Source organism: Balaenoptera borealis (genome assembly GCF_965194805.1).
Source record: "Balaenoptera borealis genome assembly, chromosome: 19".
Lineage (NCBI taxonomy): Eukaryota > Metazoa > Chordata > Mammalia > Artiodactyla > Balaenopteridae > Balaenoptera > Balaenoptera borealis.
The window spans coordinates 17,427,900-17,453,492 of NC_138878.1; the positions used below are offsets into that span (position 1 = coordinate 17,427,900).

General features: G+C 46.7%; 3 protein-coding genes across 14 annotated transcripts in view; 1 reads left to right on the top strand and 2 right to left on the bottom strand.

Annotated features, from left to right (window-relative positions):
• PRMT7 (protein arginine methyltransferase 7) overlaps window positions 1-1,806 on the bottom strand; it is a 50,872-nt gene extending 49,066 nt beyond the window's left edge. For 2 of the 3 annotated variants that reach the window (XM_082369851.1, XM_082369850.1), the window contains exon 1: window positions 1,692-1,806. In XM_082369851.1, coding sequence (XP_082225977.1) covers window positions 1,692-1,712 — 21 coding nt within the window. In that variant the 5' untranslated portion in view covers window positions 1,713-1,806. The other variant, XM_082369852.1, reaches the window with a different exon arrangement.
• Window positions 1,807-1,823: 17 nt separating this feature from the next.
• On the top strand, window positions 1,824-10,880 carry SLC7A6OS (solute carrier family 7 member 6 opposite strand). 2 transcript variants are annotated; one of them, XM_082369979.1, is made up of 5 exons: window positions 1,824-2,063; window positions 2,202-2,477; window positions 7,491-7,694; window positions 9,238-9,358; window positions 10,129-10,880. In XM_082369979.1, the coding sequence occupies exons 1-5, from the start codon at window positions 1,869-1,871 to the stop codon at window positions 10,290-10,292; spliced, it is 960 nt and encodes a 319-aa protein (XP_082226105.1). In that variant the 5' UTR covers window positions 1,824-1,868; the 3' UTR covers window positions 10,293-10,880. The 2 variants fall into 2 exon arrangements, with proteins under 2 accessions (XP_082226105.1, XP_082226106.1); XM_082369980.1 differs by having other exon boundaries at window positions 1,826-2,063; window positions 10,110-10,880.
• A 1,561-nt stretch (window positions 10,881-12,441) lies between these two features.
• SLC7A6 (solute carrier family 7 member 6) overlaps window positions 12,442-25,593 on the bottom strand; it is a 38,404-nt gene continuing 25,252 nt past the window's right edge. For 8 of the 9 annotated variants that reach the window (XM_082369907.1, XM_082369904.1, XM_082369908.1 and 5 more), the window contains 8 exons: window positions 25,384-25,509; window positions 23,155-23,299; window positions 22,392-22,515; window positions 22,078-22,181; window positions 18,795-18,891; window positions 15,023-15,172; window positions 14,721-14,904; window positions 12,442-14,307 (listed from right to left, as the gene is read on the bottom strand). In XM_082369907.1, coding sequence (XP_082226033.1) covers window positions 14,213-14,307; window positions 14,721-14,904; window positions 15,023-15,172; window positions 18,795-18,891; window positions 22,078-22,181; window positions 22,392-22,515; window positions 23,155-23,299; window positions 25,384-25,509 — 1,025 coding nt within the window. In that variant the 3' untranslated portion in view covers window positions 12,442-14,212. The remainder of the gene's footprint in view (window positions 14,308-14,720; window positions 14,905-15,022; window positions 15,173-18,794; window positions 18,892-22,077; window positions 22,182-22,391; window positions 22,516-23,154; window positions 23,300-25,383; window positions 25,510-25,593) is intronic. The other variant, XR_014238010.1, reaches the window with a different exon arrangement.

Sequence of the window (25,593 nt, forward strand, 5' to 3'; positions counted from 1 at the left end):
GTAATATGCTTTAGATAACTGTGTCCAACAAATGCTGTAGTAGACAAAAGTTTAAAAGATGGGTAGGATTTAGGTGGGTGAGGAGACGGAGAGAGCACTTCACCAGATTAGAAAGGCTTAGACCATCACGCACAGTGAACTAATCCGTTTAGCTGAAGTTTCACTGAACAAGGAGTCAAACATGTTGGTGGGGTACATGTTGTGAAGAGTCCTGAAACCCTTATCCTGTGGTCCATGTGGAATCAACCATAAAGTCACTTAAAGGTTAAGAGTATAGTAAAGAACTGTAATTTATGGAATTCCCTTTTCATCTGTGATGTTGCAGAGGCTGTAACTAGGACCACAATGTCTTTTCAGATCTGTAGAGAAGTCACTGGTTTCATATAAGTCTAAATAAATGCTTGAGGACAGGAACCATGTCCTGTAACCTCTCTGGGTGAACACTAAACATCTTCTATGGATGAATTGCCTCGTATTATTAGGACTTGTCCTCTCCAAGAAGGAGCCCATACTCCAGATTCAGGATACTCTAACCTCCTCCTCATTCTCCAAGAGCTGTGAACTCACACGGTTAATGGAAATCACCATTGCAAGCCCTAATTGCTTTACTAGTCAGATTTCAGAGCAGACGTCTGGTTCATTTATTCAAAATTTACTAGGCACCTTCTGTATGCCAGGCACTGTATTAGGACTAGAGGACTATCGTAAACAATACAGAGGAGGTCCTTGTCCTCCAAGAATTTACAGACCCTAATGGGAGAAAGAGAATAAATATAAATATACAATTAAAGACTACCTGAGGGCAAGAAAGGAAATATACAGGGCGCTATGAAAGAGAATAACAAAGTTATGGAAAGACTCTCTGAAGAAAAGAGCATCTAAGTTGAGGCCTACAGAATAACCCAGGTTAAAAGCTGTGAAAGTGCAATGCTCATATTTCAGGAATCCTTACCCCAACTTTTCCAAGTAAAGGTCCTAAGATGTAAAGAACAAGGTGCAGAGTGACAAAAGCCTGAGTGACTGAAGCACTTTGAGCAGAAGAAATGATGGGCGACTAGGGGTGGGCTTCGTGCAACGTCGGCTGCGGAAAGGTGTTTGGATTTTGTTCTAAATGCACTGGGAGCCACTCAAGGGTTTTAAGCAAAAGAATATCTACGTTGGATGTACGCTTTTACAGGGCCGCTCTGGCCAGTGTGTGGTAGATAGACTGGTTTCCAACTACTGAGATTTTCAACTACTGAGATTTTCAACTACTGAGATTTTCAACTACTGAGAATACTGCGACTGGGAAAGACCAGTGAGCCAGGGAACCGTGGCCCAGTCGAGGCGCGATGGCTGGAGCTCCGTTAATTTTGCGGCGCGGGTCTCTATCGCTGAAGGAAGGCACCAAGTACTATGATCCAGGTCCCGGCAGGGGTGCTCAGTCACAGGCCCAGCTAGAAGCAATGACCCGACTGGATGGCAGAGCCAGGGACCGCCTAGAACCCCGCACTACCGCCGGCCCGGGAGCTCTGAGCCGCCCCATACAGACTCTAGAAAGTTCCTCCAGAGTCCCGAAGAGATGCGTACCCCAGTGTCCGAGTACGACCATGCCACATTCCTCCGCCGACGCCTTGGGCTGAGCACAGGATGCTGGCTGCACCCGACCCTTCAACCGCGACCCCACCTTCCCAACCAGCCCAGCGCCTCACCGGCCAGGAGAACCGCTCCATTCACTTCCGCCGCCACCGCCATCTTACCGCGGCAGGCGTGCAAAGGCGGGACTTCCCTGGGCCCGCTGAGCGTGCCGGGGGCGGGGCCCGGAAGCAGAACTGGAAAGCTCTTCCGTCGCACCCCGCGCATTCCCATAGTGCTCCACGACAGCTGCTATGGAGGGGGGCATGACAGCGGTCCTCCGCGTGAAGCGGAAACGCAGTGCGGAACCCGCTGAGGCACTTGTCCTCGCTTGTAAACGCCTCTGCCCCAGCGCAGTTGAGTCGGGAGCCCAAAAGACGCCTCCGGAGGATCTGGAGAGAGCAGCAGAAAATAATGTCTTCCAGTTGGTGGCCACCGTGCGCTCCCAGGTATAGGGCCGGGAGGGAGCCAGTGTGAAAGGGATCTTAGGGCGCAGCTGGGGTGCATCATTTTCCCTCACCCTTTCACGAACCCCTGATTATGCCGCCCCATAACCCCGCTTCTTCCCCCCTCCCCACTCCCCGCAGGAGGAGCCAGTACAGCCGCTTGTGCGAGCCGCCCTGCGCCCGTCCCTGGGCAGCCAGCAGCGCATCCGCCGTCATCTCCGTGCGTCGGCTCGGGAGATCCGGCAGAACGGCCGCTACAGGGTAGTCTCTAGCCGCCGATCCTCGGGAATTCCATCGGGCGGCTTGGGGTCCGAGGACGCGCCGGGAAGCCCAGAAGCCGCCGAGGACGCAGGCTTCCAGCTGTTGGACCTGGTCCACGAGGAAGGAGACCCAGAGGCCGCCGCGATCTCCTGCAAAGTGAGTACACGCCGGGAGTCGAGCTCTGGGCTTCTCGGGACAGAGAGTACGCAAAGTTAGCACACAGTTAAGGAGGGTACACATGGCTTCACTTTAGAGATGGATGATCCATCCAGCTTGATGGACATGTTTTACAGGTTAGATTATCCATTCAACAAGTATTTACTCAGCGCCCACTATGTGCCAGGCATGGTTCTTAGGTTCTGTGGATACAGCAGTGAGGACCTAACATTCAGGTAGAGGAGAGAAACATCAGACAAATTCAATGTCAGATGGTGAAATGGGCTATTGGGGCGCTTCATTCATCATTCCATTTCAATGTCATTTTCACTGAGAAAATGACTTTTGAGTAAAGACTTGAATGGCAAGGCACTGCGGATATCTTGGGCAGAGGGGTTTCACACTGAGGAGCTCTAAGTGCAAAGACCCTGAAGCCGAATTTGTCTGGTGTTTGCAAGGTCATTGTGCATGGAGCCCAGGGGGATGGGGGAAGATAGTAAGGAATTTGGGGAGAGGATACCTGCTAAACCCTTTCAACTAGGTAGTTGCAAGGATACATTGCCTTTCACCCAGAGATGGGGAATCACTGGAGGATTCTGACCAAGGTAAAGATAAAGCAGAGGGGAAAACTCATCAAAGGGAGGTTAAAGGACCAGGCCTGGGTAGCATACCAAGTTTGAGGCAGATTTTGGATTAGAATGCAAGTCTTCTCACATTTAATTCAGTGTTACTTTTTTTTTTTTTTATGTTTATCTTTGGCTCTGTTGGGTCTTCATTGCTGTGCGTGGGCTTTCTCTAGTTGAGGCGAGTGGGGTATACTCTTCGTTGCAGTGCGCGGGCTTCTCATTGCGGTGGCTTCTCTTGTTGCAGAGCACAGGCTCTAGGCGCGCAGGCTTCAGTAGTTGTGGCGCACGGGCTTAGTTGTTCCACGGCATATGGGATCTTCCCGGACTAGAGATTGAACCCCTCTCCCCTGCATTGGCAGGCGGATTCTCAACCACTGTGCCACCAGGGAAGCCCCCAGTGTTACTTTCTACTAATTACATTTCCTAAGTTAGTTTTGTACCTCACTTCCAAAAAGCAACGTCAACTACATGCAGTAAGACCAAAGAAATAGAAAATTCTCAATCTAAGGTATGCTCCCTCTTGATAAACATTTTTCAAATCTACTTTTAAGTTTTTGAAGTTTAAAAAAATGAAATTTTGGGCTTCCCTGGTGGCGCAGTGGTTAAGAATCCGCCTGCCAATGCTCAATGCTGGGGACATGGGTTCAAACCCTGGTCCAGGAAGATCCCAAATGCCGCGGAGCAACTAAGCCTGTGCGCCACAACTACTGAGCCCACGTGCTGCAACTACTGAAGCCCACGCACCTAGAGCCTGTGCTCTGCAACAAGCGATGCCACCGCAATGAGAAGCCTGCGCACCGCAACAAAGAGTAGCCCCCACTCGCCGCACTAGAGAAAGCCTGCACGCAGCAACGAAGACCCAACACAGCCAAAAATAAATAAATAAAAAATAACTTTATTTTTAAAAAATGAAATTTTTATTCAAAATATATCAAGCAAAAGATATTTAATCACATTCCTAGTACACCTGGATAACAATTTGGGCATGATGTCCATAGCCACCTCTTTTACCAAAACTAATTCCACACTGCATCATGAGTTACACATTTTTAAAAGTAAACCAATGTTCAATGGAATCAAGTCAATTAAATAGCTCATTAAATCATATAAGAAAAACTAGTAGATAAGTTAGGAAGGATATGAACACAGATTTTCCCAACAATGCGATACAAACTGTAAACACATCAAAAATGTTTGCGCAGAATAATTATTAAAGAACATAAATTTAAACTGAAAGCAAACTTGAGGTTTTATGCCTACTAGACTATCAGGAAAAGGTTTGCCAGTAGCTCTGCTGGCAAGGCTGTAATTAAAATTGTACGACTGTTGTGCTTAAAATTGATGCAAGCCTTTGGGAAAACAGCAGGGCTTTACAGTAATATCAGGCATCCTAAAAATAGATTGGAGCCTAGTATTTTAAAACTATTTTTATTGTTTGGATTCCAAAGCCGTCCAAAAATCTAAAGAGATTTTTTGTTGTTGTTGGCTGCGTTGGGTCTTCGTTGCTGCACGCGGGCTTTCTCTAGTTGCGGCGAGCGGGGGCTACTCTTCCTTGTGGTGCACGGCCTTCTCATTGCGGTGGCTTCTCTTGTTGTGGAGCACGGGCTCTAGGCACACGGGCTTCAGTAGTTGTGGCGCACAGGCTTAGTTGCTCCGCAGCATGTGGGATCTTCCCAGACCAGGGCTCGGACCCATGTCCCCTGCATTGGCAGGCGGATTCTTAACAATTGTACCACCAGGGAAGTCTCTAAAGAGATTTTAAAATTAGTGAGAGCATTTCTCTGCCACATTACAGTGGGTTTCTTCTTAAATCGAAATGATCTCAGTTTGGGGTTTTTTTTTTTTTAAGTTTTTATTTTATTTATTTATTTATCTATTTATTTATTTGGTTGCGTGGGGTCTTAGTTGCCGCAGGCAGGCTCCTTACTTGCGGCACACATGTGGGATCTAGTTCCCCGACCAGGGATCAAACCCAGGCCCCCTGCATTGGGAGCGTGGAGTCTTAACCACTGAGCCACCAGGGAAGTCCCGACATGATCTAAGTTTTAAACAAAGTATATTTGACAACAAATCTGAAAAATTAAAGGGGAAAAGTTCAGTTCATTTTATTTAGTAATTGCACCCCCAGGATTTATCCTAGGGAAATAATTCAGCAGAAGCAAATAGCTATGGTATTAACAAAAGCAACTATTGGTATACTAAGTAATTATGTGTCAAGTACTGTGTTAGGTACTTTTACCCCCCACTTTAGCTCATTTTATCCTCACAAAAACCATATAAGGTAGGTACTTTTATCTCCATTTTTCAAATGCAAGAATTGACACATTCATTGCAATGTTGTGTATGGAGGCTAAAAATTATGTCTAAGAAATTGACATGTGCAACTGCTTGGACCATTAAATTGATAACCATGAAGACTGGAAAGATGGGAAAATACTTATTTATGTTTAATAATAGAAAATGCTGTTTGTAGCATAATTGAAGATATAGGTAAACATACACAGACTAGACTTTAAAACAATTTTTCTTTTATGAAAATAATGTATGTTCATTACAGGAAATTTGAAAAAATAGTAGCAAAATTAAAAGTAAAAGGGCAGGGGCGAATCACCCATTTTACCCCCATCCCAAAGATAACTGGAGTAAAATTGGTTTATTTCCTTTTGAGTGTAAAATTGGTTTATTTCCTTTTGAGTGTAAAATTCTATGTCTGGCGTTTTTCTGTATTGCTAGTTTGTTTTTTTAATTTTTATTTATTTTTGGCTGCATTGGGTCTTCGTTGCTGCGCGCGGGCTTTCTCTAGTTGTGGTGAGCGGGGGCTACTCTTCGTTGTGGTGCGCAGACTTTCATTGCAGTGGCTTCTCTTGTTGCAGAGCACAGGCTCTAGGCATGCGGGTTTCAGTAGTTGTGGCACGCAGGCTCTACAGCGCAGGCTCAGTAGTTGTGGCGCATGGGCTTAGTTGCTCTGCAGCATGTGGGATCTTCCCGGACCAGGGCTCGAACCCGTGTCCCCTGCATTGGCAGGTGAATTCTTAACCACTGCGCTACCAGGGAAGCCCCTGTTGTTTTGTTTTTTAATATATTTATTTATTTTTGGTTGTGTTTGGTCTTCGTTGCTGTGCGCGGGCTTTCTCTAGTTGTGCTGCGCAGGCTTCCCATTGCAGTGGCTTCTCTTGTCGCAAAGCACGGGCTCTAGGCGCGCAGGCTTCAGTAGTCGTGGATCGCGGGCTTTAGAGTGCTGGCTCAGTAGTTGTGGCGCACGGGCTTAGTTGCTCCATGGCATGTGGGATCTTCCCGGACCAGGGCTCGAACCCATGTCCCCTGCGTTGGCAGGCAGATTCTTAACCACTGCGCCACCAGGGAAGTCCCTGTATTGCTAGTTTTTGTAAATATTTTAATGGCTGCATAATTTGTTGAACTGAAGGCTGAGGGCTTGTGAGTTGGAACCAGAAGTTTTCTTGTAAGCAGCTTTGAGGTTGGTCAAGAGTCTGCACAAAAACTGACATCTCTAGTTCCTTTTGACTTTGGAGCAAGAAAGAATTAATTCCCTGTAGCCTGTAAATGATGAGAACATTGGTCTCCCTTTATCTGCCCTGGCCATGGGACACCCCCCTCTTCCCCCTGTATGGTGTCTGGTTTGAGCTGCAGAGCTTCCGGTGATGAACCTGTCGAGAGTGACTGGCAGCATGTCCCTCTGGTTTCCAAAGTGACCTGTGCTACCCTAGACAACACAGCCTCTTGCCACTGGAGCACATCTTACCTGGGCAAGTTCTATTCTGGGGCAATCCATCTCAAACTATCAGAAAAAGGATTATAGGGGAGGCCACTCCTCGTTTGTGATTAAAAGCAGGATGTCAGGGTGAGCAAGCCAAGTGGTGGGTGATGGCTGGTGGTAGTCACCAGGGTCCAGGAATCGCCCATAGGCCCCTATAGGAGGCCACACAAAATGCAGACCCATTTGGGGGTCAACCATAGGGGTGCTGCTGTCGGCCTGTGGATCTCCAAGGGGAGAACATCATACCAAAGGAGCTCAGAGAAGACCTGTAGAAGCAGAGCCTGGGGGCAAGACTAGCCAGCTCTGCTGGCTCTCCCCTTCCTCAGGCCAGTCTTCCCGTGTGCTCTCTTATGTCAGCCAAGCACAAAAGAGCATGAAGCTATCTTGTAAGTTTCTATCTTAAAAAAAGTACTACACATTCATTTTATAGAGACTTGATTTTTTTTAAATTTCATAGATAACTGAGAAGAGACTAGTAGGCCATGGGGATAAGAATCTTGAATTCAACATAGAGAACTGCAGGGAGGCTTCCTTCACCGAGGTCTTAGGTTCCTCCTCTTGGGACATCCATGTTTTAAGTTATGCATGTATCATCTGCTGTTCTCTTTACAGACATCTGACCCAGATGTGATCCTCTGCAATTCTGTAGAGTTGATCCGTGAGCGGTTGACTGTATCTGAAGATGGACCAAGAGTTGCGTACCAGGAGGAACAGAAGGACAACTATGTGTATGACATTTACTATTTGGACATGGCCACTCCAGGATGGATTGAGAACATCCTCTCTGTGCAGCCCTATAGCCAAGAGTGGGAGTTGGTAAGGGGGCCCGTGAGGCAGGGGGCATGAGGCAGCCTCAGTTCATTTTCTAGTCACGTGCTTTGCCTCCCTAGGTTCTACTCCTGATCGCCATTGTTCTTAGTTCTTCTTATCCTTGCTTAAAAGGAAAAATTTATGCTAAATGCCTTTTAGAAACCTGGGTTTAGTGCAGGAATTTTGGGAAAGACAGTCTACATTGATACTTTTTGCTCTTAATGAGTGTCTTACAAGGTTTGCAACATAGTCTTGTTTATGCAGTTGGTGCTATGTAATCTGCAGGTTCCGTGGGCTCTGCATCCCCGAATTCAACCAACCACAGATCAAAAATATTCCGGTGGGGGAAATTCCAGAAAGTTACAAAAGGCAAAATTTGAATTTGCTGCACACTGGCAACTATTTACATAGTATTTGCGTTGTATTAGGTATTACAAGTAATCTAGAGATGATTTAAAGTATATGAGAGGAGTAAAGCAACTATACTCCAATAAAAATTAATTTAAAAAATAAGTAAGTAAGTAAAAATTTAAAAGAATAAAGTATATGAGAGAATGTGCATAGGCTATATGGAAATACTTAGCCATTTTGTGTAGGGGACCTATGGAAACAAAAGCTTTTTTTTTTTTTTTTAATTGTATCTTTTTTTTATAAATTTATTTATTTACTTATTTATTTTTGGCTGTGTTGGGTCTTCGTTTCTGTGCGAGGGCTTTCTCTAGTTGCGGCGAGCGGGGGCCACTCTTCATCGCGGTGCGCGGGCCTCTCACTGTCGCGGCCTCTCTTGTCGCGGAGCACAGGCTCCAGACGCGCAGGCTCAGCAGTTGTGGCTCACGGGCCTAGTTGCTCCGCGGCATGTGGGATCCTCCCAGACCAGGGCTCGAACCCGTGTCCCCTGCATTGGCAGGCGGACTCTCAACCACTGCGCCACCAGGGAAGCCCCCATTAATTGTATCTTAAAGGGTGAAAAACCTTGGATTAAGAGAGCTAACATCCTGACGTTATTAAATTCTAAAATTATTAATGAGAAAAGTTAAGGTCTACCTCTCATCCTCTTATTATGAGAGAAGCACCCTGTCCCACACCTGCACTATAAGTGGCCTCACAGTCAGGTACCCACCTTGGACGACTGCACAGCCCCCCTCCTTTCTGCATTTCACACTTGGGTTTTGGCTCTAACCTTTGGCATCACCTGTAATCCATTTAATCCCTCTCCTACCTGGCTGGCCTTCAGCAGTTTGAAGATCACTGCCATCACCTGCTCAGAGCTGTCTCTCCTCCGCACCCTGCTGCGTTCCCTTCTGGTAGAGTTCAGATCATCCAACCAGGAAATGTGGTTCCTGGAGCTAGACTCTGAGTAGAGTAGGGCTACTGTCTCCCTCTTACAGCCTAAGGTTACTGCAGCCTCTACCAAACTAACACCTATGTTTTCTCTTTTTCACACATCACCCTTAAATGACATCTCTCCCAGTTGGTCTGCTAATAGCTTCCCCCAGAGCATAACTTTAGAGGTTTTGACTTATACTCATGTTTATGTTGAGATGTGCAGGTGAATGATGACCAACAACCAGAGGACATTTATGAAGATGAAGATGATGAGAACAGTGAGAATAATTGGCGCAATGAGTACCCAGAGGAGGAGAACAGTGACGGAGATGAAGATTCCAGAGGTAGGTGGTAGCAGCCCTGGTTGGGGAGGGACTGGTGGGATCTGGGACTGAGGTGTGAGCAAGGTTGACAGGTATATCTTAGCTGGTTTTCCTTTTCTGCCCTTTGAGCTCCACCAGCTTGACCACAAGCTGGTGGAGCTGTAGGACATGCAAGGACCAGTGTTCCCAGGGGGGCTGCTGGATGTATAATGTCAGTTAGGCCTGGGTTCAAATCCTTAGTTCTTTCATTGCCTAGCAATGGTCCCTTTCCCTCCTACTTTGAATAGAGTGCTGGAGAGGTTTGCCAGTAGGAGTGGGCCCAGGGTTTTCATAAGCCAAGGAATTGTTGCATTTACCTGTGCAACAACACAGACATGGTACGTGGGGGAAGAGGAAGGAAGGATGCTCTGGCACCACAGTTCTTCGACTTTCTTGGTGTTTGATGATAGAGGAACAGTTAATCAAGCTATGGGATATTCTATTGGGGAAGTGGCAAGGGACAAAATTATATTTGCAATATGACTACAACTATTATAACAACAACAAAAAAATACTGAGAGGAAAATGACAAAGCACTCCAATGTTAAAGGACTTGGTTTACATGGTAAGAATTTTATTGCTTTTTAAAAAATTGTTCTATATTCTAAATTTTCTTTATTGAGCAAGTATTTTATAATAGGAAACAAAACAAACGTTTTTGAGAAGGGAAGGGGCTTTTGTGGTCATTTAGAAAACCATACAATTAGAGCCCATTCCTGTTATCTCATTCTAGTCTCTGATGATTACAACAGCCTCAGTGAAGAAGAAGGAGACAACAGAGGACCACAGATGTGGAGCAAATACCCTTTGGATGTGCAGAAGGAGTTTGGCTATGACAGCCCCCATGACCTGGATTCAGACTGATGATCCTGTGACATCCCTGAGGTTCTACCACAAGCCCCTGAGGGTTCTGTGACTGCAGTGTCAGCCACACTAGTTAACATCCTCTCGGGCTTCCTAGCTTAACACGTGGAAGGAAAAAGCATATCCAACAGCACCATTCCACCATGGTGAAAACTTGCACTAAGGGAGTGCGTCTTTTCTACTATCTGTAGGGCCCCCCTTTGTCTCAGTCAAAACTGACCTTAGAGTCTGGGGGCGGGGGAGATGCTGTGAAAGTGAAGCTTCCTGGCCCAGACATCTTACCTGCATTCCCATTCTCCTCCTACGCCAAAGCCAATTAAGGGGAAGAGCGTCTCCCGTTTTGTCAGCACTAAGACTGGGCTTTCCCAGGCCACCTGCCTCCAGTAAAAGGCTGTTTCTTTTGATAGAGGGACTCTAGAAGGGCTGCAGTGGGTCCCTTGTAGCGGCACAGACTGGATAGTAATGGCCATTAGGAAAGAAAGTAGAATCTGCCTGAGCCATGAGAGGTTTTAGTTAACAGCTATCTCTACCTCCCTGCTTCCTGACTCTGATAATGGTTGTAAAGATTGCTAGTTTCCTCTGGCAGTGGTGCCAAGGAACAGGGTATGTATGAATCTCTTTAATAAAAACTAACTTTGAACAGGGGAGCAAGTAATTCCTTTAAAACCTTTTTAAATCTGACTATCTAATGTGCTTTCCCACCATACTCCCTGCTCCCTTTACCCCCCCCGCCAAAAAGGGGGAGGGGTTGGTGAGAAGTTTCAGACACTAAGAACTTAAGGCAAGTGAGGAAATGCAAAGTACATCCTAAACTTGGCTTTCCATTGAGAAATGTTTAACTAGACACAGCACTCACCAAAAACAAACTACGGTCAACAGGACCAATTTTTTTTTACCAAAACTTGTATTTCTTGATTCCTTTCCAAACCACAAATGCCTTAACTCTGACTGAGTTGGCATTTATTCTGCAGTGACGAATAGGTTCTATATCTGCACTGTGTAGTAGTAGCCATTAGCCACATATGGCTGTTGAGCACTTGAAATGAGATTAGTGCAACTGAGGAATTGAATTTTAAAATTTTATTTAACTTAACTAGCTACATGTAGCTAGTAGCTACCATACTGGACTGCACAAGTCTAGGGAAACAATATACAGAAACTTTGATTCAAGGTGTGCCCTCTTGCCCTGTGGCACAGGCTTATCACATGAGAAGATAAATTACACAAGGAAATGTCTTCTTCCTGCCAATTCTAAGATTCCATAAGCATCTCTACTTTTCTATCCCACCTGCACCCATTTCACTTTATATTTTTTGTACATCTTTATCTTCTTATCTACAAGTTGTTAAACCTCCCAAAGTGATTAATTTCCATGTGTATGTATATTCGGGCCCTACTATTGCAGTTATAAAACCAACAAACAGACTTGGTTTCCCAACCTAACTATCCACTAAGGTGCAATTCAGTGCTGCAAAAACAGGCAGCAACGTACAGATCTAATACTAGTCATCTCAGTCTCCTGTAAGCATAGAAACAAAGGATTGAAAACCACTCTGCCATTATAATGTGCTCACTGCTGTTTCTGTACTCATTTACAGTTTGCCAACATTAAAGGGCTGACAGCTTCACAAACTGTACCCACTGCAAAAGGGATTAGCACACCAGGAGAAGGATTGAAGGAGATAAACAAAGACCTCGCAGAAATTAATTCCACTAGGAAGCCTGAGTGCTGTAAGGAGTCTCTGGCATCCCTCCCTCAAAAGGCTTCCTGGGAGAAGTCTGTATCCAGCACAGAGGGGAAGAATGTGGTCACCATCCAGTAATGAGAGGGGGGTGACATGGCTCACTAAGCAAGTACTAGGGCACCTGGAGTGTGAGGGCCTTGCTTCCCCCTGGAGCCACTGGGAGGCAACAAGTTCCTGAGATCAGCTTGTCATTTACTTCAGTAGAGAAAACTAAAGCCTGGGTCAGGGATCCTTCAAAGACAAGTGCAGTCTGCTTGAAGGATTAGCTCCAGAGGATCCCTGGGATAGGTGCCAGATTGGGTCAGACAGGAGTCATGTTTACACAGTCTGGGCAAGTCAGCCTTTGCACAAGACTCCCTGTTGTCAGGCAAATCCCCAACCCATGACAGTAGGAATGTACTCCTATGTTCTCACAGATGCATGCATGCCCTGAACAAAAGGCAGCTGTGAGCATGCTCCCCTAAATTGCCTTTATTGAGCAAGTGTGACCAAGGTTAGTCCCTTGTCTGCAACTGGGGCCGGTTTGGTGGAGAAGAATGGTCAGAAAGGTAGATTGCCTCATAGTTCCCATCTTTATCGTTGACCAATTTCAAAACCTAAGGACAAGAAGCCCATGGGGCATACCAAGCCAGCAGGTTCTTCTGGGTCCAGGATGACAGTGTCTGGAATCACCACAGGACAGTTGTCCAATCCAGTGCAGCCATGTGGCCCATGAAGGAACATCCATTAGGGCAAACCTACCCCTTTGGCCAGACCTGGGTGCTAAAGCACAGCCTGAGCGCCAGAATTAGTTGCTTCCGATCATGAATCTGCTGATGGAGGTTGAAGCAGCTTTACTTCCAGAGTCTTCACTGATCTCCACAGAGAGAAAACAGAAGTCTCCAAAGTACCAAGCTCTTCCTGAGACTGCAGCCCCACCAGACCTCAGGCAAGGGGAGGCAGGCAGGCGATGGGTGCATTATCCCGGTGATCCACACCAAGGTGGCTCAGTGTGAAAAAAGCCTGGTGCCTGGTGTCAGGGACAGAAGAGGAGGAGGATGCAGCCTGGTGTGAGGTTTTCAGAAAAATGACCACTTCTAGCACCAAGATGGGCTTGCGTGGGTCTGCACAGCAGCCCCTCATACCGGCCCTTACAGAGAGGAACAAGCTACTTGTCAGTTTGGGTCCAGGAGATGTTCTCTAAACCATTGACAGCTGAAAGAATTCAAGTGATTCACCTGAATCCTAGGACAGTTTCTGCCCTCTTAGAGTTCATACCAGAAACCCAGGGATTTGCTTTTTGTCAACTAGAACAGAGACCTAAGGTCTCAAGTAAAATAAAGGATTATCTTTCAAAGTAGCAGTATTACCAGGCCTCTGACTCATGAATTTGTTCATCTGTCCTTGTGGAACTTGAGCCAGGTGCTTGTAACGTGTGACCTATCTGTATACTGAAGTGTAACTGGTACATGAGTAAAAAATCTTTAAAGTTCACCTCTGCAGGTAAGACTCAACAGAAGACTGTGCTAAAACCGAGCAAAACAATCTGTGGTCAGAGTCTGACCCACCACCACATAGACACCTCTAAGGTCAGAGGGACTTGCTTTGGGATACTTTGAATTTTTAAACACAATCAGCCTACTGCATCCTGTAGATTAATGAACACCAATGCTTTGCTAGAACTGGTGTCCTGGATTAAATAATATCAATAAATAATAGAATACAACTCTTTCACCAGGGAAGGATTTTGAGCCAGAGGAAGAAATGGTAGCATTTCAGGCCTCTAATGTCAGATGCTTGGACCTGGTCAGAGGAAAACTTCCCATAGAGCAGCCCCTTTGTAGAAACTCCCGGTTCAAACCTCAAATTCAGAAACCACCAGCCACAGCTATTAACCTAGCACTCCCTCTTCCCCCAATGCAGCTCACCAAGTAAGTGTTTGCAAGGGCTGCACCTACTCACCAGGAACAAAACTAAGCAACCATTCCCCTATTCCCCGAGCCCTCTGCCACCACCACCCTCTGAAGTCCCCACCTTCAGGCTGGCCCCAGATCCTGAGACCCATAGCTTACCGATGAGAGTGACCACCTGAGCAGGCCATCAGCCCTGAGCCCCCTTACATAATGTGGGCCAACAGCCCTCCTTGAGTATAAGAGAGTTGGGTCCACACAGTCTTGTCATCTGGACTTCGGTGGCTGTGGCCACAGGTAGCGGCCTTCCAGGCCTCAGGGGATATCACCTCTGGCCTCTACTCAGTTTTCCTCTCAACCTGTCTCTCTTCAGCTACATCTAGCTCAGTCAGGACGCAAAAGCAAAGCTTCTGGGTGACTTCGGTGATAGCAGCTAAATGAAAATAGAGAATAGAATTTAGCAAACTGATATTTAGCCACAGCCCCAGTCTGAACACCACAAGGCTGATTAAAAGCAGGTGGTTCCCTCCCCACCTGTCCCCTGGGTACCCTGTACCAGGCTCACTCCCAGCAACCCTCACTGTCCTCCATCCCATGCCCCACCAGAGGGTCTGATGCATGACTCCTTGTCTTGCTATATGGACTGAACTTTCAGGAGGGAGTGTTTTAACCCCAAACTACGAGTCTAAAGTTGGAATTAAAGTGATCATGTCAAGACCAAAAGGGGCGGCCAGGCTTCCAGCGTATCACTAGTATGCGGAAGCTGTTAGCCACACCCACCTGTGCATGTGTCTTTGTATATACACACACACAAGGCCAGTGTGTGATAGGCAAAGAGAAGCTCACCAAGGACATTCCGAATAAAGAGTGGTCTCCGGGACTCTGGCAGATAAACACCCAGGAAGTAGATGGGGACCCCAGAGAGGGCAATCCCGATGCCAATGAGGGAATTGATGGTGTCACTGAAGAGGGGCACAACCACCAGAAACAAGGAGCATATGCAGAACACGATGGGAAAAAACAGGCTCAGCTGAAATGAAGGGAGGTGAGATATTAGATAAAATAGGATGGGGGAACAGGAGAATGGGGTATGGGGAAGAAGTCACCTTGGGGAGATGGCCCACCCCTCCTAGCCTAGAGCCACTGACCTTGAGAGGCCGGGGCCGCTCGGGCTCCTTCCAGCGAAGGTAGAGCTGTCCAGCGACAGACAGGCCCACAAAGAACCAGTAGCTGAAGCTGAAGTAGTTGATGAGCAGGAAGACATCCTCCACAGTGAGGTAGATGAGTGTCATGGTGCACTGGAGGGGCAGAGGTTGGGGAGAAGTGGGCACTGTCACCACCAAGCCACCCAGGAGACTCCACCATCCAGCAGTCAGCACCACATCTGCTGACTGCTGACTTAGCTTCACCAGATTACCTCCAGGTCTTTTCAGTGATCCCTTGGCATCAGATAGGTCCATTCTTCGCAATGGCCTTCTCTCCTTCTTCTTTTGGGGGCCCTTCCTGCACTCAATGCCTCCCTTCTTTTTGCAAGCACTTCAGTAACAAGCCAGACTCGGTTCCCCTTCTGATGGCAGACAGTGAGGCCCTCCTCACTGCAATGCACCAACCTCAACATGAATCACACTGTGCCCTCTGGAGACTGTTATACGTGGGTCCCAACTACCTGGCATACAAGTGGAGGAAATGTCTCCAGAACTATCTCACTGTCCTGGAGCCTTAGAAATGCAGATTAGCAAAATGGAACCATCCCCCTGGGAAGAAGTATGACAGGATTTGTCCTCTGGAACAAAAGAGTTCTAGAAGACAGGAGTCAGGGACTAGAGTCCTGGGACAAGGTTAGATTTGCTTTAACAGCCAAAGCAGTCTTGAGGGAAAAAAACGGAGCTGGAGGAATCAGACTCCCTGACTTCAGACTATACTACAAAGCTACAGTAATCAAGACAATATGGTACTGGCACAAAAACAGAAATATAGATCAATGGAACAGGATAGAAAGCCCAGAGCTAAACCCACGCACATATGGTCAACTATCTATGACAAAGGAGGCAAGGATATACAATGGAGAAAAGACAGTCTCTTCAATAAGTGGTACTGGGAAAACTGGACAGCTACATGTAAAAGAATGAAATTAGAACACTCCCTAACACCATACACAAAAATAAACTCAAAATGGATTAGAGACCTAAATGTAAGACCAGACACTATAAAACTCTTAGAGGAAAACACAGGAAAAACACTCTTTGACATAAATCACAGCAAGATCTTTTTTGATCCACTTCCTAGAGTAATGGAAATAAAAACAAAAATAAACAAATGGGACCTAATGAAACTTAAAAGCTTTTGCAAAGCAAAGGAAACTACAAACAAGACAAAAAGACAACCCTCAGAATGGGAGGAAATATCTGCAAATGAAGCAACTGATGAGGGATTAATCTCCAAAATATACAAACAGCTCATGCAGCTCAATATCACAAAAACAAACAACCCAATCAAAAAATGGGCAGAAGACCTAAATAGACATTTCTCCAAAGAAGACATACAGATGGCCAAGAAGCACGTGAAAAGCTGCTCAACATCACTAATTATTAGAAAAGTGCAAATCAAAACTACAATGAGGGGGCTTCCCTGGTGGCGCAGTGGTTGAGAATCTGCCTGCAAATGCAGGGGACATGGGTTCGAGCCCTGGTCTGGGAAGATCCCACATGCCGCGGAGCAACTGGGCCCGTGAGCCACAACTACTGAGCCTGCGCGTCTGGAGCTTGTGCTCCACAACAAGAGAGGCCGCGATAGTGAAGAGGCCCGTGCACCGCGATGAAGAGTGGCCCCCACTTGCCGCAACTAGAGGAAGCCCTCGCACAGAAACGAAGACCCAACACAGCCAAAAATAAATATAAAAAAAAAATAAAATAAATAAATAAGAGCCTTCCCTAAAAAATTAAAAAAAAAAAAAAAACTACAATGAGGTATCACCTCACACCAGTTAGAATGGGCATCATCAGAAAATCTACAAACAACAAAGGTTGAAGAGGGTGTGGAGAAAAGGGAACCCTCTCACACTGTTGGTGGGAATGTCAATTGATACAGCCACTATGGAGAAGAGTATGGAGGTTCCTTAAAAAACTAAAAATAGAATTACCATATGACCCAGCAATCCCACTACTGGGCATATACCCAGAGAAAACCATAATTCAAAAAGACACATGCACCCCAGTGTTCACTGCAGCACTATTTATGGAAGCAACCTAAATGTCCATCAACAGACGAATGGATAAAGAAGATATGGTACATATATACAATGGAATATTACTCAGCCATAAAAAGGAATGAGATTGGGTCATTTGTAGAGATGTGGATGGATCTAGAGACTGCCATACAGAATGAAGTAAGTCAGAAAGAGAAAAACAAATATCCTATATTAACGCATATATGTGGAACCTAGAAAAATGGTACAGATGAACTGGTTTGCAGGGCAGAAACAGAGACACAGATGTAGAGAACAAACGTATGGACACCAAGGGGGGAAAGTGGCAGGGGGTGGGGGGTGGTGGTGGGGATGAATTGGGAGATTGGGATTGACATGTATACACTGATGTGGATAAAATTGATGACTAATAAGAATCTGTTGTATAAAAAAATAAATAACATAAAATTTAAAAATAAATAAATAAATAATAGATTTGCTTTAACTTCAAGAATATGGAGTTCCCCCTACCTGTCTTTTCACCCAAATTATCAACAAAGGATTTAAAACAAGAAGAGCCCATTCTAGAGAGAGAAAGGAGACCCTATATTAAGAGGAGAAAAGTGGGGTGGAAGGTGATTAATTTACAAGACATGATGTCAGATTGCCCTAAATTTATAAATTCAGTGCTATCCCAATCAATATATTGAGAGGATATTTTGTTATTTTGATAAAATGATACAAAAGTTCATCAAGACAAATAAACAGGTAAGAATTGCAATGAAAATTCCAGTGGGGAGAGGGGAACTGAAGAAGTACCCTCAGCCCCTCCTTAGTTCTCAAATATTCCGTATAAAGCTAAATAAGGAAGCTTGGTGCTGATGCAAGGATGAGGAAGGATGAGTTGAGATGACTGTACATTTAAGGGGCAAATCATGGTACTTGGCACATAAGAAGCACTCTAAAAATTAGCTACTTTTATATGATAAAAATTTGAAAAATGTGGAAAAGTGGATTATTCAATAAATGATATTTGTACAGTTGGCTAGCCATTTGAGAAAAAAATTAAGTGAATGCCTACCTCACTCCATTCACCAAAATATAAATTCCAGATGAATCCAAAACTTTAAGTAATGAAACCATAAAGGAAAGAACTAAATGACAAGAAAATGAACTATTTTTCAAATCTTGGAGTAAGGCCTTCCTCAGGGTCCCTGTTAGCCTTTACGCCTAATAATACCTTAGTGCAAATTAGAAAATGACAGTCCTTCTTCAGGACTCCTTCCGTCTGTCAGAATACTTAATAATTTACTGATTTTGTTGAAATAAAACACTTTAATGCCATCTACTATATATAAATCTATGATGCCTATGATATGAACAGAGGCCCCTAGGGTAGCTAGTGTACAACTGGCCTGGCTTTTCTAAATATGATTTAACAAAAAAAAAAAAAAAAGAGGAGCTAGAAGGAGGAGGAAAAAAGGAAGCCACTGACAGAAAAGATAGATAAATCTTACTAATTCACTTTTATATTCTTTTGTAGTATTTGCCTTCCCTAATATAACTATGTTTTACTTTTATATTTTTAAAAAATTGTAAGAAAAAGGAAGAAACACTGAGAGGCTCAGGAAGTATCCCAAGAAGCTAGTACACCTCCCCGCAAACAGTCTTCTCATAAAGTTGGCAGGAGCACCACACAGATACGTCCAATCCCCACACTCCCCAGCACAGCTTACATTGAACAATAAAGCAGGGATGGGTGTAAAACGCTCAACGTGGATCATGGAGAGAAGGTCCGGGAGGTGGCCCTCACGGGAGCCCACGAAAAACAACCTGGAAGGACAAAAAAATGTGTCAGGAGCATCTTTGTACTCAGCCGTGCAGCCACACTCCTCACTCAGACAAACCAGGCTCAGCTCCAGAAGAAAGCAGGGGGCAGTCTCTCAGGAACCTCCCATGTTCTCTATGCATGACCAACCCAACCTACCCCCATTTTACCCACAGGTGTCTCCACCATTACCCATGAATGCCCTACCCCACTGTTACCCACTGACACCCCCAGCCCCTCAGCTATGCAACCCACCATCACCCAATGGATACCTCACCCTGCCATCACCCATTGGCACCCCAATCCACTCCACCGGGGTACCCCACTCTGCCACCCCACACATTTCCTACATAACATAATGGCTTTTTAAAGAAGGGCAGCCAGACTTCTGATGGTCTGCCCTCCATATACCTTCCCTGAGCTCCTGGTATATGAAAAGTCAGGGAGAGCCTGGGGCTCAAAGAGACAACCCAAGCTTTCTCTCTGCACCTAATGAGCCCTACTGACTGGGAAACAGAGCAGCAGAGAAAGGAAACGCCATCCAGGTAGTCAGCAGCATCATGGAGCACTCAGCACCAGGCTTGGGGGTGGGCTGGGGAACAAAAAGTTTCACAAGAGATGATCACATCTGGACTGGGAAGAAGAGTTGGGGTTTTCCAGAAGGTGAGTGTTGGGTGGAGACACAGCATGGGCAAAGGCAAAAGAGGCTTAAAGGCATAAAAGAGTATAGCCTCTTTGAAGGTAGGCGCTAGAATGCCTATAGTCCCAGGATAAGGTGTGTGAGGAGAGTGCTGGGAAAAACCTGCTTATGAGGCCATGCTGTGGGGTCTGAACAAACACCAAGAACCAGCTGTGGCTCTGAAGTAACAGCCTGACCGGATTTGACACAGAGACTCTGGTAACATCACTGAGGCCAACTAAAGCAGGGAGAGGCTAAGGTATGGGGAGGACAGCCAGACATCTGTGACAAGGTCCCATAATAGAAGAGGTCTGAATGAGGGTGGACACCCTGGCAGAGGACAAATCTGCTGGTCTTCTGTGTGTGCCCACACATTTGAGCTGGGAGATGAGGGTGGACTCCAAGGGAAAAAATCAAGAGGCCAAGAGGCTGGGAATTCCCTGGCAGTCCAGTGGTCAGGACTCTGCGCTTTCACTGCTGAGGGCCCAGGTTTGATCCCTGGTTGGGGAACTAAGATCCCACGAGCTGTGTGGTGCACCAACCCCCACAAAAACAAAAAGAGGCCAAGAGGCCAAGTAAGGAGGACTGACGGACCACAACCTCACAGCTGGAGACAAAGCACACATGGGGCACATGTGAAGTTTGAGATACTTATGGGCCATCCCGGTGGAGCCACAGGAGTTGATGGTATCATCTGGAAGGATGTCATAGGGCACGATGTTGAAGTTGGCTCACAAGGCTAATATCTGTACTAAAGTAGAGGAGAAATATGCAGAGGGAATGCTGGAGAGGATGTGAAGGTGAGGCAAAGGTGTCTAGTACAAAGCCAAAGACAGCTGCATGGGTAATAAAGAGAAAGTGAAGAAGGTAACGCAGGCAGAAACGGTTGTGCATTATCTTGACATTACTGCAGTTCACTTCATGTGCAGGTCCAGATTCTTACTCTGAGTCCCCTACCCTCACCCTCACCCTCATCCTGTCAATGCCACAAGATAGCGGAGTGAGGTTAGAATATACCTACTACCTAAATATTTTGGGACAATTGGCAGAGTCAGTTGGGATGTCCTGGGCCTCAATAAGGGTGAGGCTATGGGAAACATCATCTTTGAGTGGGGCAACTTATGAACAGCCACATGGGGTGCAACCTTGGCCACACCAGGCTGAGGTGAGGGAAGATGACACCATATTCTTTTTTGTTTTTTTTTTGGCTGCACCACACAGCTTGCGGGATCTCAGTTCCCCAATCAGGGATTTAACCTGGGCCACAGCAGTGAAAGCCCAGAATCCTAACCACTAGGCCACCAGGGAACCCCTGACACCATATTCTTTTACAAGGCCTTGATCTCTTTATTACTCTGGTTGCCCTACAGAGGCCCCAAGTACATGGACTGGGGTGTCAAAATTAGTAAGAAGAATGAATAGGACAAAACTATCTCTTTCATTAATTCATTCTCCTATCTGTTCATGTGGCAAATATTTATTGAATGCCTATTATACTCCTGGCCCTGGAGACAGCAACATTTATACAGTGAGTGGAAGAGAAATCAAGAAAGAAGACTTCCTCTTAGATATCAGAGGGTCACAGAAGCCATGGGAATAGTTTCAGAGGAAGAAGGGTGGTAAATATCACTTGCTTCAGGGGTCCAGTAGGGTAAGAACTAAAAGCAGGCTAAGAAGGAAGTCACTGGCACCCTTGACAAGAACATTTTTAAGGTAGTAGAAGCCTACCTATGGGTAGAAAGATGAATGACAGTCAAAATGCAAACGATTTCCTTTAGAAGTATGTCCAATAAGGAAGAGGGGAGATGAGAAACTGTTTCGTGATTTCTCCAAGTGAAGATGAGAGAAGCTTGTGCACAGCTGCCTCCAAATGAACATCCACCAAAGAGAAGGGCCAAGTGATGAAGTGAAGTGCTGAAGAAGAGGGGACGTGCCGGAACCCTGAGACCAGGTAGCAGAATCAGCCTGAAAAGGCAGGACTGGTCCTCTCTATGAAACAACTGGAAGGACAGTGCTCTTACAGGTAAGTCTCTGTACAGAGAAACAAGCTGGAGCCTACCTGTCGGCCGCAGTGTTTTCTGTGATGTGAGGGCCAGTGTCATCCTGTACCAGTACCCAGTATACAGCAAGTGCTCAATAATCATTTATTACAAGAATGAATCCTGGGCCTGCAGCATAATCTGCAGGAGCCTAGAGTCTGGTCCCCAACAGGATCCCTCCTCCAAGCTACTGCCTTCTTCCCCTCTACCTCTTACCAATCTGTCCTCATCTCACATGGAAACGTAAGCGACCAGCACACAGATGTTGTACAAAGGCAAGGACGCGCATGCACACACGCATACACAACACAGAGTACTAACCACTGTACGATCATGGCCACACATGCATACACACACATACACACCCTGCATGTCCGAGAGAGGGATAAGGGAAAGAAGGGCTCCGACGGATTCACCTAGAGCCTCAGAGAATTAAATACTGGTCTGTTATCGGTGAAGCAGAAACACAGTACCTTGATGAAGCAAAGATAGATGCGTTGAGGCCCCCAAAGCAGGACAGGGCAACAGCAATGGGAATGGTCCAGCTAAACATGCCAAATGTCTGGTCAGCAAATGTCTGGGGACAGAGCACAGAAGAGGCACTCAGCACAGGACAGGGTTTCCAGCCTCCTGCGTCTCTCAGGACAAATGCCATCACTGCTGAGCAGCCCACCCTCTGGCCCAGACCCACCACCTGGCCCTGCAGAGCTGGAGTGGCAGCAGAAACAAAGATCCAGCCATTCAGTACTATGAGATGACGAGCAAATGGGGATCCCAACAGACTCACCACAGCCACGGCATCACTGCCAAGGACATCTGAAATGCTCAGCACTGTGTAATAGGCCACGTTGGTCAGGATGTAGATGAGTGTCACAATCGGCATAGAAATCCCAATGGCCAGGGGCAAATTTCTGTCAGGACAACAGAAATAGGACTACCTGGAACCAACCTCTCCTTGGGGGGTCAAAGTTACCCAGGAATTCCCTGGCCTCTGGATCTTTGAGGCTGACTCCTCTTCCCCACGTAGCCTAAGGGAGGTATGCGCCCCACGCCCCAGGCTCTTTCTACTGAGAGAGAGAGAGAGAGAGAGACCCTTCCCTGTGAAGATGGCTCATGATCAATATTTGATCCTCGCCCCAGTGGGACCACTGGGTCCCACTGAAGGAGGAGCACTGTCCTCTAGGGACTGGAGGCCAGGCTGGGAACCTGGCTGCCCAGAATAAGCTTCTGGCTCCCCAGGCTTCAGTGTCAGCACCAGAGTGCAAGGTCTTAAAATCTCAGCCCCAGCTGGGTTAGCTGCTGCCCACCGAAGGACCTCTCCTCCAGGAAGGACCCTGGGGATCCTCCAGTGTGAATATGAGGCCGAGGAGCCAGGGGTTTCCCACCTTCACTCACTCCCGTCCTCGCCCCTAATCCCTCACAGCTGGAGAAGGGGGAACAGGAAGAAGAAGGGATGAGAGACAGAGGGGGGAGGGGAGGGAAGAGGGCAAGCGTGCCCACTATCAGCAGGAGTTCCAGCCAAGTTGGGGAGAGTGAGGTCCCACCTTTACCTTTCTGGGTTTTTGATTTCTTCTGTTACAAAATTAAGGGTGTCCCAACCTGAGTAAGAGAAGAGGGCAGAGTAGAGGGCGAGAGAGAGGTCTCCCAAGTCCCAGGAGGAACCCTTAAAGGCATCCTGAAAGTGCTCAGAGTGTCCTGTAGGGGCAAAGGCGGGGAGGGGTGCAGAGAAGAGAAAGAGGAAGGAGAAGGACAGGAGAGATGGCAGGTGTAAGGAGAAGAGGAAGGAGGAGGAGGGGCAGCAAGAAAGAGGAAGGGAAGAGGCAAGAAAAGGAGAGAGGAGGAGGGTCAAGAAAAGAAGGGAAAAGCAAGAGGGCAGGGAGAAGAAAACAAAAAACAAAAACAGTTTAATACCAAAAGAACCACCACCACCAGCTCCCCACACCCCACCCACTCCCTCTGAATAGTTCATTTTCCTTTAGTAGAACTAGACAATGTCAGAAAAACAAAGACATTCCCGGCTGCCTTTTGACGTGATAACACCTTTTCCAAAGCCCTAGTGAATTTCCATTTCCTGCAGGAGACCACACGGTCGGCCACAGTTCTTCTTCCTATTTTTAGAAAGAACCCTGTTTCACATAAAGGAGTCATTTTTCATTAACAATTAGATCTTCCTGTGGAACTGCCTCTCATGGCCCAGACGGTTCCACAACTTGGTCACATGGGTTTCTCAGTCTCATGGAGAGAACTCTGTTGCTCTACTCGCAGTGGCTACGGTTGTGTGTGGCAGGAAATCACAGGCTTCGAAGCAACTGGGGTCTTATTTCTCACTGGGCCTGGGGTGGGCCTGGGCCACCTCCACCTGTGGAGAGGCAGCCGAGACATCTGTCAGCCGCCTTGGAGGCCTCCAGAGACTGCAGACTTGCAAGCCAAGGGAACAGCACCCAGCTGTCCAGGAGACAGACCTTCTAGACACATTGGAGGTTTTTAATAAGACCCAGACTTCTAAGGAAGCCTGCTGTCACCCACTGCAGAAAGCCTAGACCCATCCCCCAATGTGGCAAAAAGGGCTGGGTGTGCAACAAAGAGGAGGGAAAGTAGAGACTCCCGAACCCCAGGGGTGCCACTCATCATACACAGTAGTTGTTCCCTAGGGCACAGATCCTGCAGGGAGAATTACTCAACTACCCAATTTGACCCCAAGATGTTTCAGAGACTCTAGGAACATCCAGATGGCTGGCTGTACTAACTTGGCACACAGGCACAAAGGTACTGGACCAGCTGCCTAAGATTCACCCAGGGCACTTCTTAAAAACACACCTTTTTCTTTTTTTGTTTTGTTTTGGTTTTTGGCCGCGCCACACGGCTTGTGGGATCTTAGTTCCCTGACCAGGGATTGAACCTGGGCCCTCGGCAGTGAAAGCCAGAATCCTAACCACTAGGCCACCAGGGAATTCCCCAAAACACATCTTTTTGAACTCCAAGCCAACCAGAGTTTGATCCAATAGGTCTGAGATTGGAGTCTCAGCTCCTCAGGGGATTGTAAACACAGTCAAGTTTAGAGACAGATGACCCAGAGAACTGTGTTGTCTAATGATTGAGACATCCTTGGCCAAGGGCACCTCAGGACTTCTCTAAGGGGTCAGGGAATATTGGGAGGCCTGTTACCCTCCCTGTCAGCCTGCTCTGATCTGGGAATGAAAAGCTCTCTAAAGCCAACAGGCAGGAAAGTCAGTGCCAACTTCACAATATTTTAATATTTTGCTGAGAGCTGACTTTAGGAGGAAATGCTAAATAAGAGCAAGTCCAGATGAAAAGTAAAGGCTGCAAAATAACCACTCATTTCCAGACCCCATCTCCGTGCCACCCACACACTTCCCACCCCTCTCAAAGAGGGCCAAGCCCTCCTCGCCACTGACTGGCCGTCACAGACCAAAAGAAGGAGCCAGAGCAGGTCTCACTCTATCTCCATTGATTACTTTTACGACCCAATTACAACCCAAGTTTCAAAAGCTCCTAGGCCTTCGGCTGGCTTCTTGCAGTGCTCCCCACCATCACAAAGGGAAAGCAGCCCTGAGGGAGGGGCTAATTCATGTCCACTAGGCCAAACCAGCCTCGCCTAAGAAGCCCGAGAACAGATTTCCTGTTGTCACTGACACAGTCTAGCATGTATACAGAAAGAGCTGAACAGTAAAGCTAACGGAGTCCCCACATCCTCCTCAGGGAATCCAGGGGAACTCCCGGAGTCACCCACCCTCCTTCCGACCTGGGGCCCTTCTTACCCTGGCACAGTTTAACAAGGCCCATGACAATGATGGCAATGAGTGCCAGGACCTTGGCATAAGTGAATGTGTCCTGCACACGTGTGCCCCACTTGACGTAGGCACAGTTCACAAACGTCAGCAGACCTAGGAAGAAAACCATAAAGTCAGTGGCAGGCTTGAGCTGAGGGCACCGACGCCCAACCTCTCTTTACAAAGCGCATCATTTCT